The sequence below is a fragment of the Carcharhinus amblyrhynchos genome, chromosome 3, assembly GCF_965287045.1.
Source record: "Carcharhinus amblyrhynchos chromosome 3, sCarAmb.v2.hapA, whole genome shotgun sequence".
Lineage (NCBI taxonomy): Eukaryota > Metazoa > Chordata > Chondrichthyes > Carcharhiniformes > Carcharhinidae > Carcharhinus > Carcharhinus amblyrhynchos.
In genome coordinates, this window is record NC_137326.1 from 122764437 (window position 1) to 122786670 (window position 22234).

Here is a 22234-nt window from a genome sequence, read left to right on the forward strand (position 1 = left end):
AAAGTTAAATACTTCATCAAATATATACAGCAGACAACTACAAAATCACAGCAATTCAGTTTTAATTAATATTTGTCTTTACATTGTGACATGCATATAGAATATTGGCATAAATCATAAAGAGCGTAACAAAGAATATAACATGTAAGAATAAAGAACACAGCAGACCAAAGATTTCCACATGCCCAGTTAAAAAGAAAGAAATGTTCTTTGGCATATTTAAGTTATAAGACGTTAATTTGGTTCCCGGTTAAAGCACATGTAGTTATGTGATTTTTTTGGACTGGTTTGGATTACATGAGGGTGTCAGAGAGGAATTTCCAAGAGTTTCTCCCCACTTTTTTTTTCACTTCTTCCAGGCACCAACACAGTTATAATGACTGAATGAGGGATGGGGAGGGATATATGAAGTCATAATCCTCCAAACATTAAGGATGTGGGGCAGGCTTGATGGACAAGCTGGCCTTTTCCTGCCATCAATTTTGTCCGTTCATATTTACGTCAAGCACTCCAGCTGCAAATTAGTCATCCATAGCCTGTTTTGCCTCCCATTCTTGGTGTTATCCTGAACTGTTGAAATAAGTTTCTCAATTCTAAAAATCCTCATATCTATGTATAATATCCATGCATATCTATGATCGTGTTATACAGCTCCTGGATCTTAGTTGGCTCATGGGGAACTAGTTCGTAGAATCATCATTGAATTAAAGAATCCTACAGTGCGGAAGAGGTCATTCAACTCATCGAATCTGCACTGACTCTCTGACAGAGTATTTTACCCAGGCCCTCTCCCCTGCCCTATCGCCATGACCCCACACATTTACCATGACTAATCCACCTAACCTGGGGCACTAAGGGACAATTTAGCATGACCAATCCACCTACGCATCTTTGGAGTGTGGGAGGAAACTTGAGCACCTGCAGGAAACCCATGCAGACATGTGGAGAATGTGCAAACTCCACACAATCACCTGAGGGCGGAACTGATCTCAGGTCCTTGGTGCTGCGAGGCCGCAGTGCTAACCACTGTGCCACCATGCCAGCCCTGCACATCCTTGGAGTGTGGGAGCAAACCCATGCAGACACGGGGAGAAATTCCACCCAAGACCGGAACTGAACCCGGATCCCTGGTGCTGTGAGGCAATGGTGCCAACCACTGTGTCACCTCTGGTTTCTTGTTTTTGCTTTGTTGCAGAATATGCTATTAAACAATGCAGTTTATAAGACAATTGAGGTAATAAGAACATGATGTGGATGTGCCGGCGTTGGACTGGCGTAAACACAGTAAAAAGTCTGACAACACCAGGTTTTAGTCCAACCGATTTATTTGATAATAGACTCACAAGCTTTCGGGGTTAGCCCCTTCGTCAGGTGAATGGAGAGTTCTGTCTGAGGCCAGAACTCTCCATTCACCTGACGAAGGGGCTAACCCCGAAAGCCTGCGAGTCTATTATCAAATAAATCGGTTGGACTAAAACCTGGTGTTGTCAGACTTTTTACTGTAATAAGAACAAACAGGTTAAGTGCCTTGGGCCAAATACAACACAAATACATACTTATCACTGGAGATGCTGCAATCTATGACAGTCCGTTTGCTGGTGTTGACTATGATGAAAGGCAACTGAATAGTAGAGTTGGGTGCAGGGGGGCTCTGTGTCTGCTGTTCCGATTGTCGATTCCTCTGGACTAGATTTTTGAATGCTATTTGCTGCAAGTTGGAAATAGGGAAGAAAAAAGCTTCAAATCTGAATTACTGAATGAAAAATAAGAACTAGATTTAAAAAAAAGGCAGGGCTTTAGAATTAGAAAGAGTAGAGAAGAAACGCAACACGCAGGAAAATCAAAGGGAAGCTATGCAGAATAGTTATTACAACAGATCAAAAAGGGAGGAAGGAACACAGGTAGCCCGATGAATGTGTGGTTCACATGACCACCTGATGTGCATTCATATGACTGACACATGAAAAGCATTAATTAGAACTACATTAGGAGTTAGTGATTCATTACACAGCCAATCAATTAAAAGTGCTTTGTGCGAGAGTTTCAGATGTGCCAATGTCTCATTATTTTTATGAACACATCAGTTGATGGGATAATTTAAATAAATTAGATTGAGCAAGTCAAGTAGATACAATTGTAGAGCGGGTTTCACTCAGCTGTCTCCGGATACAAGGCTCTTATCTAGTTTCTGCACACAGAGATTGTAATTTAAATTTGTTTATGGATGGAAAGAGCAAGGAAAGGATAAGTATCAAACAGAATCTTGCTCTGGACAACGATAAATCTTTTGAGAGCACTGAATTGAATTGTAAGATCACTTGCCTAATATTTTTGAATAAATGGCTAAAGGTGTACAGTAAGACTGAGATCAAGTAAATTCTTGCTACTTTTTTTATTCTTGGGTATTAGCCAGATCAAGTTCTTGCTTTAGTGCAACACTCGTTTGGCTCTCAAATACTGCTTTGCAATTAAGTTGTTGAGAGTTGAAATAAATCACTTTTGGTGCCAAGATCTAAAATAGTTACAAAATGCATCAGTAAACTGAATATTGTCTTTTAAATAGTTTATAAAACATGTAGAGTTACAGTGACAAATTGAGCTATTCAAAACCCGTCATATTAGAATGCCACAATAGAATGACTACTTGCATTTGTATAGCGCCTTTATAGTGGAAGACTATCCCTATGTACATAGGTAACGTGCGGGCGGGCGGGGGTGGGGAGACACTGATGGCAAGTGAAGACTAAAGGAAATATTAACAGAATTAACCTAGTGCTTTGGTTTCAGGGTGGGTAAATCACAGATGGTTTATGACTAGCATCATACAGCAGTTTCCAAATTTCAGAACTGCCATATGGAGAAAGATGTGAGTGGAAGCCAGCCACATCCTTGGGGAGGAGAATTGAAGGGATCAAGAACAGGGAAAACAAGTTAAATAAGTAACTTCTGTTTTTAAGGTATTTTCTCATGGGTGACCCAGAAGCAACATTGGCACAAAGTTGAGATTAGGTCCCTTGTCCACACTCTTGAGTGGTGGAACATGCTAAGCAGTGCTAACAGTGTGCTGGAGAAATCTAGCAAATGCATGAAGAAGGTATAAACAGAAGCAATTACAAATGACAGATTATTAAGGTAAGTAAATTACTGGATTTTTCTCTTAACTGATAATTATAGACCTATTTTACGCAGCTAGCAAATTAGAGGTTTAAGTATGTATGACTGTACTGTGTGACAATTGCCAAAATTTGCGAAATGTGACTTCCAATTTCATGCGTTATTCCAGTAAGATCCACATCATAAAATAGAAACTACTCACAACAACCTGCCAGTGTTAATTTACTCTCTTTATCATTGTTCTGACTTCAGGGTTCAAAGGCTTAATTGTACTTCAGATACAAACATAAGCACCACTGGTGCAATTATTCTGGCAAACAACTAAATAGGTTTTATGTGGAAACAGATATGTTTGTTACCTGCAGTATCAATTCTTCAAGCTGAGCCCTCTTCTGTTTAATTCGTTCTATTCGCCTCTGTTTCTCCACCTGAAAATTAAACCGCTACCATTAGAACACAACGAAAGAGGTGATGGGGTGGCTGTGGATAGAACAGATATTCTCAGCCAGGGGTCAACAAGGTATCAAGGGGCCCACCAGAACACATCACAGTGGCACAGTGCTTAGCACTGCTGCCTCACAGTGCTAGGAACCCGGGTTCGATTCTCAGATCAAACTGCTGTGTTGGCTTGAAATTTGCATTGAGAAGAACATAAGAACCAGGAGCAGGAGTAGGTCATCTGGCCCTTCGAGCCTCATCTGCCTTTCAATAAGATCTTTCTGTGGACTCAGCTCCGCTTACCCACCCGCTCACCCTAACCCTTAATTCCTTTACTGTTCAAAAATTTATCTAACCTTGCCTTAAAAACGTTCAATGAGGGAGCCTCAGCTGCTTCACTGGGCTGGGAATTCCACAGGTTCACGACCCTTTGAGTGAAGAAGTTCCTCCTCAACTCAGTCTTAAATCTGCTCCCCCTTATTTTGAGGCCATGCCCCCCATCTAGTTTTATCTGCCAGTGGAAACAACCTCTCTGCTTCTATCTTATCTATTCCCTTCATAATCTTATATATTTCGATAAGATTTCCCTTCATTCTTCCAAATTCCAATGAGTATAGCCTCAGTCTACTCCGTCTCTCCTCATAAGCCAACCCACTCAACTCCAGAATCAACCTAGTGAATCTCCCTGTACCTCCTCCAGTGCCAGTATATCCTTTCCAAAGCCGTACTCAGAACTCCAGGTGTGGCCTCACCAGCACCTTATGCAGCTTCAACATAACCTCCCAGTTTTTAAACTCCATACCTCTATCAATGAAATTCATGCATTTGTCCTGATTGAGTGCAAGATGAAAAGCTCTGGCAACATGTCTCTCTTTCCAGCAAAACTGATTGAAGCAATAGGCTTTAGAGGAGAGTATTAAAGGACAAGAGATATGCAAAGAAATAGACAGGAATAAGGAGGGAATTCCAGAACTTTCGAACTGGCCAATTGAAGGAATGGTTTAGAGTGAAGAAGTGTTAAAAATCTAGGATGTGTGAGAAGTCAGAATTGGAGTGCAGAGATCTCAGATAGTTGTAGCACTGGAGGAAGTTATAGATAGAGGGGGGGATGATGCCAAGGAATGATTTGAAAAAAGCACCAGCAACAAGTTTCACATCAAGTAAACAGAAAAAATGTGTTTAATTGTACAATTAATTTCATGCCCCTCCAAAAAAAAACAATTTTTGCTAACGTGTCTGCTAATTTTCCATAACACGGAAGGGGATCTCAGAAGCAAACAGATGGCGGATCCCTGAGTTGGATCACTCAAGATTATCCCATGGCCCTCAGTTTGAATTCAGTCCAGGTTGATAGAGTGAAGAGGACAGAAGAGACTGGAGTGCTCTGACTGCCTCATGTGCCTCTGGGTGCAAGTGCTGCTAAGTCTAAGTAAGATACAGTGGAAAATCCTCTTATCAACAGTTGTAAGAGTATCAATCTAGTGTAATGTCATTGGCACACATAACCCTTGGCACAGAGCTGCTTAGAACTTGGCACCTGTTGGGACAATCTTATTTAGTGAAGCTGCTGCAAGGAACTTTAATGTAATTCAGAGGTTAGACATTTGACATACTATGGAGGCAATCTAAAGGGAGTTCTTCAAGTAGATCAAACCTGCTGCTATCTTGATCTGGCTCAGAGACCAATGAATGGGCAATAAGAAATGAGACAAGTGCACGTTTTCATAGAATAGAATCTCTACAGTACAGAAGGCGGCCATTTGGCCCATCACATCTGTACCGACCACAATCCCACCAAGGCCCTATTCCCGTAACCCCACACATTTTGGTCTGCTAATCCTCCTGACACTAGGGTCCATTTCGCATAACCAATTAACCTAACCCGCACATCTTTGGACTGAGGGAGGAAACCGGAGCACCCAGAGGAAACCCCCGCAGACATGGGGAGAAAGTGCAAACTCCAGACAGGCAGTGACCTGAGGCCGGAATCGAACCCGGGTCCCTGGCGCCGTGAGGCAGCAGTGCTAACCACTGCGCCACCGTGCCGCCCGTAGATTGCTGATCGTAGCCTCAAAAGTAACATCAGTTAACTTGCAAACAGTTAAAAACATTTTGTGTTGGCTTTGATATACAAGACAACAAATACAGGAAGGTTTCCCTTTCCAGTTACTGCATGTGCTTTTCAAAGGATTGAGGTCACTTCGAAGTCGAAGAAACCATTACCTCCTTTGAATGAGACTCCTGTGCCAAAAGAACATGGTAACTGAAGACCTACTGTCAAAAATGTGAGGTATGTGATGGCATTCTGTTCCATATTATTCAGCAAAGAATGTCCTTGGGAACATTTCATTCCAAAAGTGTTCTGATATTGGCTTTAGAAATTGACAGAATGGGGAATTATATCCCATGATCCTTTACAAACCTCACAATTGGCGGTCTCCAAAAAGCTTTTCTCCAGATTACTTTTTTTTAAAAAGAGTGGATGGTTTATACATGCAGGATTCCCTTTCATCTACATTGGATTTGTCAGGTGAAGAGTTAGGTTTTACGCGAAGGTGATTCTCCTGCCCCCCAGCTTAAAAAAGTTAGGGGACAATTCCACCACTGCCAGCCAGGAAGCTGTGGGTTAGTGTTACAGCTGTTAATTGTCTCAGGACGACACAGGCTATCAATTAGATGGCCAACAACATTCTCGTCCTGGCAGTGTCACTGAGGCCAATGGCCACCACTGGGACTGCAGTCAGTCCAACACACTGAAACATCAAATAGCCAGATTAGAAGCTGTATGGGTTTTTATATTGTGACTAGAATCCCTATAGTGCAGAGGGAGAGGGGAAACTGGAGCACCTGGAGGATACCCATGCTGACACGAGGAGAATGTGCACACTCCACGCAGACAGTCACCCAAGGCTGGAATCGAAACCAGGTCCCTGGCGTTGTGAGGCAGCACTGCCAACCACTGTGCCACCGTGCCGCCCATAAGTCTAACTAGTCTGTCAGATCCTGGTGAGGTGTTGGAGGATTGGGTTCAGGAGGCTGAGGAGCATCCATTGGTCAGTGTTACCAAACAGGCAGGACCTCCCCATCAGCCCTCAAAAAGGCTGCCAGCCAACACATGGCATGGGCATCCTCATGATAGGAGAAGGGCCTTAAGTGGCCATTAATTGATCAGTTACGGGCCTCAATTGACCTAGGGACAGGCAGGCTACCCAATGCTTCTTCTGCTGTTGGTAACATACCTGTGGGGTAGTTAGGCAGATAACAGACATGGCACTGCCACAGTAAGAATCTGCTGCATTAAATTCTTTAAAGCATTTGCACCATTTTCTTCCCCCAATAATTCAAGTGATGCAGCTCAAACCAAACATCTCATTAGTGTTCCAAAGTGAGTGAATTTATGAACAATAATATGCAAGCAAAATAAATCTCATATCAACATAACGGAGCGAATCCTCCTGGATATAGATTTCACACAGTAGTTCTTAAAAATGTATTTTTGAACATGCAGAAGATTATACGGTTCTATTCGGAAGTCGCTGCTGGCTTCACCAATCTTCCGATTCTTCAGAATTATTCTGCTCATCCGAGACTTTAAAATGTACTCAAACCTGCAATTATCGATTCACAATTTAAAAATAGCAAGAGGCTTAAGGGTTTTGCCATGATTCGTTCATGCATCATTAGCACAAATACTCCATTTACTGCTACGTTGATGTTTCTGCTCTCAAGCATCCTCAGCACCTGAAACTTTTCCATTAGAGAAACAGGGATTGAATAAAAGGAATGTGCACCAGGTAGAACAATAACAGATTAATCCACACCGCAGTCAAGTTTAAGTGTTCCACTGGGTCTTCCCTTCCAATCTGTTTTCTAAACCAACGCTAGAACCAATGCAGTGAACTCATCTCAACGATAATTCCCACACTTCAGAATTTTGATGTGATTTTCCATGTCTTATTTAAATTTATTGATGCCCACTCAGAATCCAGTTCAGATTGTTAACACTGCTCTTTTTCAGCTGTCAGCTACTGATTCCCTTCCATACTCATAGAATAGAAGAATCATAGAATCTCTACAGAGCAGAAAGAGGCCATTTGGCCCATCGAGTCTGCACTGATCACAATCCCACCCAGGCCCTACCCCCATATCCCTACGTATTTACCTACTAATCCCTCTAACCTACGCATCTCAGGACACTAAGAGGCAATTTAGCATGGCCAATCAACCTAACTTGCACATCTTTGGACTGTGGGCGGAAACCAGAGCAAACCCACACAGACACGGGGAGAATGTGTAAACTCCACACGGACAGTGACCCAAGCCAGGAATCAAACCCAGGTCCCTGGAGCTGTGAAGCAACAGTGCTAACCACTGTGCGGCCCAACAATGCACTCAATGGTGCACCAAGAGCTGTACAACATGTGCTTAGGAGAACTAACTTGTCAAAATGATAATTAACACTTTCGAGGAGACGTCTCAGGGTGTACTTGGTACACGTGTTGATATTTTCAATGCAACTTGCTATTTTTAAGCATGGTTTTCTTATTCTGGGCAACACAGTGGTTAGCACTGCTGCCTTACAATGCTAGGGACCCAGGTTCAATTCCTGGCTTGGGTCACTGTCTGTGCAGAGTCTGCACAGTCTCCCCGTGTCCACATGGGTTTCCTCCAGTTTGCTCCCACTATCCAAAAGACAAGCTGGTTAGGTGGATTGGCTGTGCTAAGTTCTACCTCAGTGTGCCCGAACAGTTGCTGGAGTGTGGCAACTCGAGGTTTTTCCACAGAAACTTCATTGCAATATTACTGTAAGCCTACTTGCAACACTATTAAATAAACTAAAGAAAATTAAACTCAGGAGCAGGCCTCCATATGGTTAATTTCCTCTACTTGCGCAATATTTGATTTGTACTGAAGGGTTAGACGGGTCCAGGAAACACATCAGAGGAAATCAGATAAGGAATCGAAAGCTAATAATGCCATGCATCTGTGCAAACTAGTCACTGTTCAGAGGCCCAGGTTCAAGCACTGTTCTGCACCAAGTAAGTCAATGTCACCAAATGTAGTATTGTCGTTCACCTGAAATTAGCTTTGCTGTGAAACTGATGGATTTCCCTTGTTCATCTCTAACTTACTCACTGCCAGAGACCATTACCCAGCATTTGCCACAGTTCCTAAGGGTCTCCTGACCAGCTTCCTGAGCTCCCACTGATGCAGCATTCTTTCACACGGATCCTGTCCTGCACAGAAAACCTGACGCCCCAATCTTTGGCTGATTGCACATGATTTTCCACTGCCCTCTGCATCGGTTTTAAAATTTTGTATTTTTTTAATTCATTCGTGGGAAATAGGTGTCGCTGGCCAGGCAGCCTTTATTGCCCATCCCTAGTTGCCCTTGAGAAGGTGGTGGTGAGCTGCCTTCTTGAATCACTGCAGTCATGTGCTGTGGGTTGACCCACAATGCCATTAGGGAGGGAATGCCAGGATTTTGACCCAGCAACTGCGAAGGAATGGCGATATATTTCCAAGTCAGGATGGTGAGTGGCTTGGAGGAGAACCTGTAGGTGATGGGGGGTGTTCCCATGTATCTGCTGTCCTTGTCCTTCTAGGTGGAAGTGGTCATGGGTTTGGAAGGTGCTGTCTAAAGACCTTTGGCGAATTGCTGCAATGCATTTTGTAGATAGTACACACTGCTGCTAATGAGCGCTAGCGGTGGAGAGATTGATGTTTGTAGATGTGGTGCCAATCAGGTGGGCTGCTTTGTCCTGGATGGTGGCGAGCTTCTTGAGTGTTGTTGGAGCTGCACCCATCCAGGCAAGTGGGGAGTATTCCATCATACTCCTGACTTGTGCCTTGTAGATGGTGGACAGGCATTGGGGAATCAGGAGGTGAGTTACTCACTGCTGTAGTCCTAGCCTTTGAACCTGCTCTTACAGCTACTGTGTTTATGTGGTGAATCCAGTTGAGTTACTGGTCAATAGTAACCCCAAGGATGTTGACACTAGGGGATTCAGTGATGATAACACCATTATCCTGTTTCAAATCTCTTGGTGGCCTCAACTGTCCCTGTTTGAATGAGAATTGAAGCGACACTCACTCTGCATTCCTGTCTCTAAGCATTAGACCCTAAGCTATGTGTGGCAGCTAAGTAGAGTTTTCCCAAGCTGACAGAGAAAATATAACTGAGTCAAGACTGAGAATAAAAGCCCATCCCCCAAAAAAAATGGTGGCAATAATAGTGGTGGAATATAGTGAAATTTAAGGAAAGACAGAGGCAGAGGGGAGACCTGATAGGGGTCTACAAAACAAAATGAAAGAGATGGTAATCGACTTCAGGAAATGTAGTGGAGGACATGCCCATGTCTACATTAATGAAGATGAAGTAGAAATGGTCGAGAAATTGAGGTTTTTAGGTGTCCAGTTCATCGAAACCTATCCTGGTCTCGCTACACTGACACTATAGTTAAGAAAGCCCACCAACTCCTCTACTTTCTCAGAAGACTAAGGAAATTTGGTTTGTCCACTATGACTCTCATCAATTTTTATAGATGCATTATAGAAAGCATTCTTTCTAGTTGTACCACAGTTTGGTTTGGCTTCTGCTCTGCTCAAGACTACAAGAAACTACAAAGCCCAGTCCATCATTTAAACCAGCCTCCCATCCATTGACTCTGTCTACACTTCCCACTGCCTTGGAAAAGCAGTTATCATAGTTAAGGGTCCCAAGCACCCTAGACATTCTCTCTTCCACTTTCTTCTGTCAGAAAAAAGATATAAAAGTCTGAGGACACGTACCAACCGACTCAAGAACAGCTTCTTCCCTGCTGCCATCAGACTTTGAATGGACCTACTTCATATTAAGTTGATCTTTTTCAAAACCCTAGCTATGACTGTACACTACATTCTGCATTCTCTTCTTTCCTTCGCTATGCTTGGTCTATATAGTGTGCAGGAAACAATATTTTTCACTGTATACTAATACATGTGACAATAATAAATCAAATCATATCAGATTGTGGAAAAGTATCTCACATAACAAAGAAACTAGTCCTAACTGGAGTTCAGTTCCTGGAGGAGGATTGGGTCATATGTCTGTTGCCTTGAATAAATTCCTGGGAAACAGAACATAGAACACTACAGCACAAACAGGCCCTTCGGCCCACAAGTTGCGCTGATCGTATTCCTCCCTACTAGGCCTATCTTTACCCCTCAATCCCACGTACTCATCTTATTCTCTTATTCCAATCAGCCTTCCTAGAAAAAAAGGATGCATTTTTTCTGAGGCAAAGAATAGAATGCTAGTGCTGAATATCTCTGTCTGTATTCATGGTTGGGATTCTCTGGTGCCGCTGAAAGTGAATGGAGTTTTGGCTTTAACACCAAATTCTCTATTCCCACTTGTAGCGGGACGGTCACAGATGAGGTCAGAGAATCCTACCCTGGATTGTCACCCAGAGGGGAGGCAACGGCCTAGTGGTATTATCACTAAACTATTAATCCAGAAACTCAATTAATGTTCTGAAGACCTGGGTTCCAATCCCACCATGGCAGGTGGTGGAATTTGAATTCATTAAAAAAAAATCTGGAATTAAGAATCTATTGATGACAATGAAACCATTGCCGCTTGTTGTAAAAACCATCTGGTTCATTAATGTCTTTTAGGGAAGGAAATCTGCCTATTTTACCCGGTCTTGCCTACATGTTACTCCAGGGCCACAGCAATGTGGTTGACTCGCAATTGCTCTCCTAGGCAACTAGGGACGGGCAATAAATGCTGGCCAGTCAGCAACGCCCATGTTCCACAAATGAATTTTAAGAAAATTTCAAAATATTCCAAACATTGGGAGTGACAGTCTGGAAATACAAGGATTAAAGATGGACAAAACAGCAATGAAAGCATGTATAGGACATCAGGTGATGTCAGCAGAAGAGGTTGCACTGGTTGAGTCTCAGAAATGTCCAAGGACAAGTGAATAGTTGCTACAAATATGACTCTAAGTATTATTAAGCCAATTATCCAGAGCAATGACACATGAAGGAGAAGGTTCTGAGAAAGAGAATCAAGATAAAAGTGAATCTGAACAGATTATACGGTCACAAGTAGTTTTAAAAATGTATTGAACGTATTAGTCGGAGACTCCTTTACTTGGGTGCTTTTGGCACATGTACTGCAAACGATACGTCGTGTAGATTGGTTAAATTATCACCTTAACTCACTATATGGGATGACTGTTGTAAGGTGAAAGGATATAAAAATACTACTTGCCAACACCTTGAGGTCGTCTGAAAGTGGTAATTTCATGTAAAATAGCTGGAGGGAACTATTTTATAAATATGGATGTAACAGCTAGTGAAATATCTATGCTGCTGAGTAAACCTTACATGAAAAGACAAGGAGACTTGACAAGAGAACACCAGCTAATTTTGGGATATTAATTGATTAGCAGTTTATCCAGTCAGGACATTTTTGTATCCTCTTAACAAGACCTGATGCATCTCATAAGAATGTGAGGCAAGTATTCATGGTATTACATAGAGAATAGAAGCAGGAGCAGGCCATTCAGCCCTAAGGGCTGCCTTCGCCATTCATTTTGATCATGGTTGATTATCAAAATCAATATCTGATCCTTCTTTCCCCCCATATCCCTTGATCCCTTCAGCGCCCCCCCACCCCCCAAGAGCTATATCTAATTTCTTTTTGAAGTCACACAATGTTTTGGCCTCAACTACATTCTGTGGTCATGAATTCCACACATTCACCACTCTCTGGGTGAAGAAATTTCTCCTCACCTCAGTTCTGAAAGGTTTACCCCTTATCCTCAAACTATGACGCCCAGTTCTGGGCTCCGCTACCATCGGGGACATTCTTTCTGAATCCATCCTGTTAGAATTTTGGAAGTGTCTATGAGTAGTTTAGTTTCTCCCCACAGTCCAATGATGCACAGGTTAGGTGGACTGGCCACACTAAATTGTTTCTTAGTGTCCCAAGATGTGTAAATTAGGAGGATTAGCCAGGGCAAATGCGTGCGGTTATGGAGATAGAGCAGGGGAGAGGGCCCAGGTAAGATATTCTGTCAGAGTTGGTACAGACTCAGTGGGTTGAATGGCCTTTTCTGCACTGTAGGGATTGTATGATTCTATTAAATATTAGATAGATTAAAATCCAATCTAACACTGAGGTAACACCATAACTGGTCCCTTTACTCCCTCTGACCACTTCTCCAACCCGACTGTCTCAACTCAACTAGACTTGACTACGAACTGACTACTCCATGACCCCAACTGCCCTGCCAACCTGACCCGACTACTCCCCGCCACCCAACTACCTGCTCAACACTTATCAGCTCACTTACTTATGAAACTCACCCAACTACCCGTTCACTCATTCATCCACTCACCCATTCAAAGACTGGACCTTTAAGCTTCCCATTGGGCAGCTGGTGTTGTAAAGAGGGAGCATGTCCAATTGCTCCCTGTGGGATGCTGAGCTGTGCGTTGTTGTGGTGGCTGGGATCAGAAGATACTGGAAGAACCGTGTGATAGCACCGACTCATGGGGGTCTTCTAGTGCTGTGGCAATCTGCTCTTCATTGCCATTGCTTGTAAGACTGGGACCAGTTTGATAAATGAGGAGGTAGACTCACAATTAAAAAAGAGAAGATGCACAGACAGCTTAAATTTAGCTACTCTGCATGAAATGTTGAACGTGTGTAATGGACTAACCAAGGCGGCGGATAACATGGACAAATTGAAAGTGGAATTGAACAGATATGAGCAGACACATAATTAAGAGGTAATAGCTTCTCGCACCAAGTTGGTCTGCAGAATGTTTTTCCCTCCTGTACTTTCCGGTGTCCCTAAACGATTAGATATCATAACAAAATGTTTCTCAGCACACATGGTGCTAACAATTAAAGACACGCAATCAAGGCAGGCCAGCGAAACAGCACAATTTATACCAACCTGCTGTGCAACACAATGGTTAGGCACAGAATTGAGCCCATAATTTCCCACACAAGCAGTTTTCTGTTTCAGCAGTGACATCAAGGGCCAAAGCAAGTGAAGGTCTGACACTTTAGACAGAGAAGTTAAGAGTCAAAGAGGGAGTCAAGCCAGGCTATTCTCCTTTACTTCCTTTGCAGCTAATTAAAGATCAGCCGTGTAACTGGCTTGGCAGGATGTAGGCTGCCTGGATTCTTGGCTGTGGAAATAGTGACCAGAAAGAGAGAAAAAACAAAATGTGGGGTAGGAAATGGAGAAGGCAGAAGCTAAAGGACCCTCACAAAGGTAAGCAACTATCCCGGAAAATAAAAAATATCAAAAGAAAGGATGGAAGAATTTGTATTTATATCATGCCTTTGGTGATATCAGGGTGGCCCAGATCACTTTATAGCTTGACGTGCTCTAAAATGTAGACACTTATGTAACATAGGAAGGTGATGGCCTTGTGATATTATCACTAGACTATTGGTCCAGAAACTCTGCAAATGTTCTGGGAGACCCGGGTTTGAATCCCGTCACAGCAAATGGTGGAATTTGAAATCAATAAAAAAGATCTGGAATTAAGAACCTACTGAAGATTGTGAAAGAACATAACATAAGAACATAAGAAATAGGAGCAGGAGCATTGTCGATTGTTGGAAAAACCCATCTGGTTCACTAATGCCCTTTAGGGAAGGACGTCTGCCATCCTTACCCGGTCTGGCCTACATGTGACTCCAGAGCCACAGCAAAGTGGTTGACGCTCAACTGCCCTCCAAGGACAACGAGGGATGGGCAATAAATGCTGGCCAGCCAGTGACACCCACGTCCCACGAATGAATAAAAATCATAGAAAACGCAGTACCCAAATTATATACCATAATATCCGCAAAACAGCAAAAATCTCCCACATCCTGTATTTTAGTGATCAAAACAAATTACTGCAGATGCTGGAATCTGAAAGAAAAAACAAAAACTGCTGGGCAACGGCAGCAGGTCTGACAGCATCTGCGGAGAGAGAATGGGGTTAACATTTCGAATCTATCTATACTCAAAACATTAACTCTATTCTCTCTATCCACAGATGCTGTCAGTACTGCTGACATTTTCCAGCATTTTCTGAATTTTAGTGATATTGATCACTAAATTGATCACTAAATGATAGAATGAGGGGAGATTTGATAGAGGTGTATCAGATTTTGATGGGTATAGGTAGAGTGAATGGAAACAGGCTTTTTCCACTGAAGCTAGGGGAGAAAAAAACCAGAGGGCATGGGTTAAGGGTGAAAGGAGAAAAGTTTAAAGGGAATATTGGGGATGGGGGGCGGGGGGGCTTCTTCACACAGAGAGTGGTGGGAGTGTGGAATGAGCTGCCGGGTAAAGTGGTAAATGCGGCGTCACTTTTAACATTTAAGAAAAACTTGGACAGGTACACGGATGAGAGGGGTGTGGAGGGATATGGTTCAAGTGCAGGTCAGTGAGACTAGGCAATAAATGGTTCTGCACAGACAAGAAGGGCCAAAAGGCCTGTTTCTGAGCTGTAAATTTTCTAATAGTTCCTATGATCGAGAGATAGATATTGGCCAGGAGAAATTTTCTTCTACGAAACAATGCCTGAGAATTTTCCCATCCACCCAAGAGGGTATATGTGTAACATCTCACTTAAAAGGCAGCACCTCCGTCACTGCAGAACCCCTTCAGTACTGCACTGGAGTATCCGATTTTAAGATTATGTGCTCAAATCTCTGGGGTGGGACTTAAACCCACAACTTTCTGAATCATTAATGAATGCCATCCACCGAGCCATAGCTGAGACTAAAAAAAACTGAACTGAAAAAAAAGCAAGTGAAAGACTGTCTAAGAAAACAAACAAGCTATAAAACTTGTCTCTCTATGGATAATCTAAAACAATTCTCAGCCTTCAACTGGCCATGTTCTTCATGCTTTGAATTGCTAACAAACTCAAACCATCGGAAAATATTTCTGGTAGATACGAGTTGAAGTTTCAGTACAGTTTACAGAACCTCACCTCAAGATTCTGAAATTCCTGAGCAGAATTTGTGGGAAGCCCAATCCATCGGATTTCTTTCTTCTCTTTAGAAATGATGTTCATGGCCATCAACACGTTGAGTGCATCGTAGACACGGCGTCGAATGTTCTTTTGATCATATGCCTGCTGAAAGAGGACATGCAAAACAAACCAAATCCAATGATGAAAGGGTCTTCAAGTCTTTTCATGGGCTTGTTGCAGCTCAGTGACATCGTTCCAAACTTTCACAGCGCTGGCCCAGATTTCAGCTTCTAGCAAGGTTATTAAAATGGTGAATTTCTCTTTTAAACCTCCAATTTAATGGAAAAATCTGAGGATCAACTTCATTTATCATTTTAATCTGATTTAACAGAACAGGAGATTCCCTAGAAAATGCTCTCCAAGTCTTTCCATGAAGTACTCCAAAGCTGTGCAGGTTAGGTGGATTGGTCATGCTAAATTGCCCGTTAATGTCCCAAGAATTGTGGTTAGAAGGATTAATGAGGTAAATGCTTGGGGTTATGGGGAACAGGTTTGGGTGGGATTGCCCCTTAGTGTCAGGGTTACAAGAGTAGGGCCTGGGTGGGATTGTTGTCAATGCAGACTCGATGGGCCGAGTGGCCTTCCTCAGGGATTCTATTCCATTACAGAGATGGTCAGCTCTTGTTCCCAGTTGGACCATCACTGTTAATGTGTACTTTGGAGCGGCAGAGTGGTTAGTACTGCTGCCTCATGGTGCCAGGACCTGGGTTCAATTCCAGCCTAGGATCACTGTCTGTATGGAATTTGCACGTTCTCCCAGTGGGTTTCCTCTGGGTGCTCCAGTTTCTTCCCTCAGTCCAAAGATGTGCGGGTTAGGTAGATTGGCCATGCTAAATTGCCCCTTAGTGTCAGAGGGATTAATAGGGTAAACCATGGGATTACAGGGGATAGGCCCTGGGTGGGATTGTTGTCAGTGCAAGCTCGATGGGCCGAGAGGCTTCCTTCTGCACTGTAGGGATTCTACGATTCTACTGGGAGTTAGCCAGAAGTGAACCCAGCTATTCTTGTGGTGCCTTTTGCAACAATAGCTTGCACTTATATTTTCGGTCAGCAGAGTTCTTGGCAGGTTATAGGACTGGAGGTGTCACAATGATGGGAAGGGGCCAGGTTGTATTGAAGTGTGAACGTCAGGATGAGCATTTTAACATGAAGGTTTTAATGGCGTATCCCCCAAATGGAGTGCATGGAGATTCACAACTTAGTGCGGTTGGAATATAGGAAGAAGAGCTTTAGCTGAGCTTAAGTTAACAGAGGCTAACCAGTAGAGGCCTGGAATAATTAAATATGAAGCGACAAATGCACAGATGTGTTGCGGTGGGGGGGGGGAAACCTGCGCAGAGCAGCATAATGTGTGCAGCACCGCATTATAATATACTATCAGTGCCATTAGCGGGCCCAGAACAGAAATCTCCAGGCCCACTGGCTTCTCTCCCCCACCAGGAATGTTTCACTCCAGCGGGGTTTAATATAGCTCCCCAATTGCGAGGAGTTGGCGGCCTGATCCCTGCAGTACCCTGGGCATTGCCACTGTGGTAATGCCAGCCTGGGCCCCCAGCACTGCCCACTGGGCAGTGTCAAGAGGATGGGTCTAATAGAGCAGGGCCTGATGGAGGGCAGGACCTGATTTTTTTGGGGGGGGGGCGTTGGCTTGACATTGGATTGGTTGGATTGGGCATGTTTGGCCCCCCCCGGACAAATGAACACGTTTGCGTGGCCCGCTCAGCGCTATGCTGCTGGTCTCAGCAGTGACAATAAGCCCTGCGCCAGCTTTTTACCGTGGGAAATTCATTTCTAAACTCTCACTGAAAAAAAAAGCAGTTTTCATGCAAATTTGACACTTAGAATTTTTTTGGGAGAATCGCTCCCATGGTTTCAGCAATAGGTGGGCTGAAACAAGTGTGGACATGGATGAAGTTTCAGAATTGATTGTAGGTGGAATGGAGTATATGACCATCGTACAAATCTTTATGCAGATTTGCAAAAAGATTGACAGAATTAGTGAGGGAGTTTATATCATAAATCACACTGTGTTATAGCGCAAGAAATCATGAGCCAGCTTTTACTGTATTTATGGCTAAGGGGGCGGCATGGTGACACATTGATTAGCACTGCTACCTCACAGAGCCAGGGACCTGGGATCGATTCCCTGCTGGGTCACTGTGTCTGTGGGGTCTGCAAGTTCTCCCCGTGTCTGTGTGGGTTTCCTCCGAGTGCTCCGGTTTCCTCCTACAGTCCAAAAGATGTGCTGGTTAAATGCACTGGCCATGCTAAATTCTCCCTCAGTGTACCCGAACAGGTGCTGGGATGTGACGACTAGGGAATTTTCACAGTAACTTCATTGCAGTGTTAATGTAAGCCTACTAGTGACACTAATAAACAAACTTTAAATTTGAAGAGGAGAAAACACGCTGAATGCAAGGTAATTCTTGGAACGAAAGTTTATCTATACGGCCGTATGATGTCAGTAGGCTAATAATCCAGAAGCTCAGATTAATGCCCTGAGGACATGGGTTCAAATCCCACCATGGCAGCTGGCATAATTTTTAAAAGTTCAATTCAGAAAGCTTGTCTCTGTAATGGTGAACATGAAACTACCATTGTCATTAAAAACCCATCTGGTTCACTGATGCCCTTTAGAGAAGGAAATCTGCCGCCCTTACCAGGTCTGGCCTACATGTGACTCCAGAGCCACAGCAAGGTGGCTGACTCCTAACTGCCCCTTTGAAATGGCCTAGCAAGCCACTCAGTTCAAGGGCAGTTAGGGATGGATGACAAATGCTAGCCTTGCCAGTGGCATGCGCCTCCCAGGAAGGAATTAAAATTAAAAACTACTAATGATAACAGAATTTCTTAACGGCATAGAAAACCCATGTGTGTCGATTAGAGATGAGGAACCACTGCTTATATGAACTAACTGAATGGATCAGAATGGGACTTGAGTTGATATGCAGAATGAACCCACTTACAGAATCAGAAGACATGTGGTTATTGGAATTACTGAACTCCGCCACCAACTCATCGGCCACTTCATTGTAGGAAGTAGTTCCTTTCCGCTGCACCTTCTCACACACTTTCATTGAAAAGTGTCGTAGACCCTTCCCATTCTTTTCTCCTTTTTTGCTCCTTTTGCTAAAACAAAACAAAACAGAATTCAGATTTTATGTAGCACTTCTTATAATTTATTTGATGCCTTCAACTACGAAAGAAAAGCCTTCCTTTTTTGAACTTATTTATAATACCTAGATGACTATTAACTGTTTTATTAGCCTTACCCCATTGCACTCATGTTTTCAAAGAAATTGTTAGTCTCAATATGCCTCCCCATTTTTATTCTTTTCTGACCAAATTTATTTCTATTATTCGTGCAGGATTGGATGGTCAAAGATGCCATTGTTCATATTACAAGTTAAACGGCAATCCTGGTCAAGTGGATGCAAAATGTTCTATGGATTGAATTTCATGGAGTCTGCTGATGTGGATTAGGTGGCAAGAGGGCTTGCGTCATCGCTGTGGAAGCCATACTTTGCACTCCCGCCAGGGCTGGGGTGGGCTGATCCCTATTAAGTCAGCTGTTGCATTGTCTGACATGGGAAACCCATTCACTGACTAATTAGAAACATAGAGGATAGGAGTATGAGGAGGCCATTTGGCCCTTTGAGCCTGCTGTGCCATTCATCACGATCATGGCTGATCATCAACTCAATGTGTTAGTCCTACTTTCTCCACATAGCTTTTTGATCCCATTTGCCCCAAGTGCTAAATCTAACCGCCTCTTGAATACCTTCAATATTTTGGCATCAACTACTTCGTGTGGTAATGAATTCCACAGGCTCACCACTCTTTGGGTGGAGAAATGTCTTCACACCTCTGTCCTAAACTGTCCACCCTGAATCCTCATTAATTAGGCTCATTAATGAGCACTTAATGCCATTATTCCGGGGCCCAATAAGATTTAGTAATGCCTCAGGGATTCTCCCAAAGTCACATGCCCCCCCACCCCTTTCTCAGCTCCTGAAGGTTGCCAGCAAATCCGATAGGTGTTGCCAACAGTCCCTCAGGGAGGGGGAAATCCCTCTTGTGAAGGCACTTAGTATCCAATTGAGTGATTGGCGGCTAAGAGTCATACACCCTGCCCTTGCGTCTAATCCCCCCTCCCCCTCGCCAGGGTCCTACATCCATGGGAAAGCCTGATGCTGACCAGCACCTGGTAGACACTGGGTGTATGGGACCTGCACCAGGAACACAAAATTCAGCTCCTCGGCACTTTTCTAGTTCTTTCTGCTGCCGGTTTCCCAATCAACACCACAACCAGGAAAAAAAACTGATCATTTCTTTCCAGTGCTGCTTTTATTTAGGATCTTGTTGTGAGAAGCTGGCTGCTGCATTTGCCTACACTTCATTGGCTGTGAAATACTTTGAATGACCTGAGAATGTGAAACGTGTTAGAGAAAGTAGGTTACTCCTTTTAAAATGCATTGCAACCTATTAATCAGCATTCAGTTAGATCGTTCACCATTCAGCTAACCCGCCTGGCTTTCTGGAAGATTTTGTCGTTAAACTTGCTGTATACCAATACTCGTACTTTTGTTTTATGCCCATCAACTAATCTTCAAGCTGACGTTACGACACCTCTTTTGCCTTTCACTTGAAATTTTGTAACAGGCGATATTGATCCCCTGAATACTTACTAAAGATCAACAGCATTCATCAGTTATGGTGTACTGTAAATAAATTAAAGTCTACACTTTTCATATAAATAAACAGATAAAGAGCACAGGCCCTCCCCCCAGGCCCTGATGGATCCTTTATATATGCACGTCAGGTTATAAGCCAATTTGCCAACGCACATCAGACAGTGGCTGTACAAAACAGAACGAACAAACTGACAGTAATTTACGTCACAGACCACAATTTCCAAAGAACCTTACTCCCACATTGCTTCCTACAAAGAGGAACAGATCCACTTTTGTGTAATTGCAAACAGGGGTGCAATTAGTTGTTTTTTTTTCTGTTAACCTCAAATGGTGAGAAATCAGATCATGTTGCCAGAATAATTACGTTCAACATGAAAGGGCCCCGGCTGCCAAGGCAACCTAACCTTATATACACCTTCTGATTTCTTTCCTTCGGGGTATGCTAGCACATACGTAATAGGACCATATATGGTACAGCAAGCACTCTCAAGTTAAGGAAGGGAGGAAGTCTCTGCTTATTCTCTGCTTTCGAAATGCTTTGGAAGTGTATTGTTACGCAACGCAGAATGGGCATTCAAAATCAGAACTCACTAATTAGGGTGCAAATTTGGATCTCCCAGGGAATAAAAAAACTGACACCACTGATAGGTATATTACCACAACTGAGAAGGGAGGATTAGCTGTTCCATCTGAGGTATGCCTGCAGAATCTGGAATATTCACTACATCCTGCTCTGCCTCCTATTATAATATCATGCTATCACCTTTCCTAATGTTATAGCATCCGGACAGTGTAGCGGCACAGTGGTTAGCACTGCTGCCTCACACCACCAGGGACCCAAGTTCGATTCCTGGCCTGGGTCACTGTCTGTGAGGAGTTTGCACGTTCTCTCCTCCAGGTGCTCCAGTTTCCTCCCACATTCTGAAAGATGCGCTGGTTGGATGCATTGTTCCGAAAAGGTGCCGGACTGTGGCAACTAGGGTATTCTCACAGTAACTTCTTTGCGGTGTTAATGTAAGCCTTACTTGTGACTAGTACATAAAGCTCTTTAAAAAATTAGCTCATTTGCAAATCATGCAATTGAAAAACTCTACAGTCATAACTACGTTGGACTTGCTAATCAATTAAGTTTTAGCTAAGCTAAGCCCCTGCAATACCAAACGAGGGCTCAGCTATTCAATCTGGTGATTATCCTGGGTGATAAATGGGTCAGATTGCAGAGGGCACACTCTCCAGGATCGCAAGGAGCACCATGAACCTTGGGGAAAAATATATTCCATCGCCAGGAACCGGCTAGGGTTGTTGAAACGACAAAAAACCCCTTGTTACATATACGGGTTCAAAACAATCGCTTTAAGTGGATGACCAATGTGGATTTTTGTTGTGTTAATGTTTACTAAAATACTGTTTGAAAACATGAACCTGTTACAACTGTGAAAGGCAGCGATCATGTTTCAAGATTCTGCCACTGCCATGTACAACATAGGGCTGGCTGTCTCTTTAAGCAGAGTGAAAGAAGTGAGTTGCTTTAGTAAGCAGCTCCAGTAGCAAATCCCCACACAGTAAGTTGGATAGCTGCAGCAGTTGCTAGGTGGCAAAGGAAAAAAAAACCCATTCAGCTGCCAAGGGGAATTAGTTCTGGATATCTTAACCTGTAACAATGTGAACTAATGAATGAAACAAGGCAATAAAATGGCAGCAGCGCCAGTCAAAAAGGGAAACTGCTGCTGGGAATTTCCCAACGTCATTTTTGCTTTAAAAATAAAACAATATTTTTTCCCTAATGAAGTATTTTAAAATTAGTTTCCACGGGGAAACTAAAGCTTACTTGTATGTCATAAGAGCGTCCACAGAAAGAATACTGAAATCTTAATGACATTTGTTAATTCCCTGGAGGGTTTGCCGGATTGCCATAATGACGTGTGGGGCCACCGCTGAGT

At 43.2% G+C, this 22234-nt stretch overlaps 1 protein-coding gene across 9 annotated transcripts in view; it reads right to left on the reverse strand.

Moving 5' to 3' along the window:
- Positions 1 to 22234, reverse strand: part of LOC145341093 (transcription factor Dp-2-like) — a 194597-nt gene that overhangs the window by 11488 nt on the left and 160875 nt on the right. For 8 of the 9 annotated variants that reach the window (XM_080185934.1, XM_080185936.1, XM_080185935.1 and 5 more), the window contains 4 exons: positions 18567 to 18729; positions 15559 to 15705; positions 3474 to 3542; positions 1557 to 1708 (listed from right to left, as the gene is read on the reverse strand). In XM_080185934.1, coding sequence (XP_080042060.1) covers positions 1557 to 1708; positions 3474 to 3542; positions 15559 to 15705; positions 18567 to 18729 — 531 coding nt within the window. The remainder of the gene's footprint in view (positions 1 to 1556; positions 1709 to 3473; positions 3543 to 15558; positions 15706 to 18566; positions 18730 to 22234) is intronic. The other variant, XM_080185933.1, reaches the window with a different exon arrangement.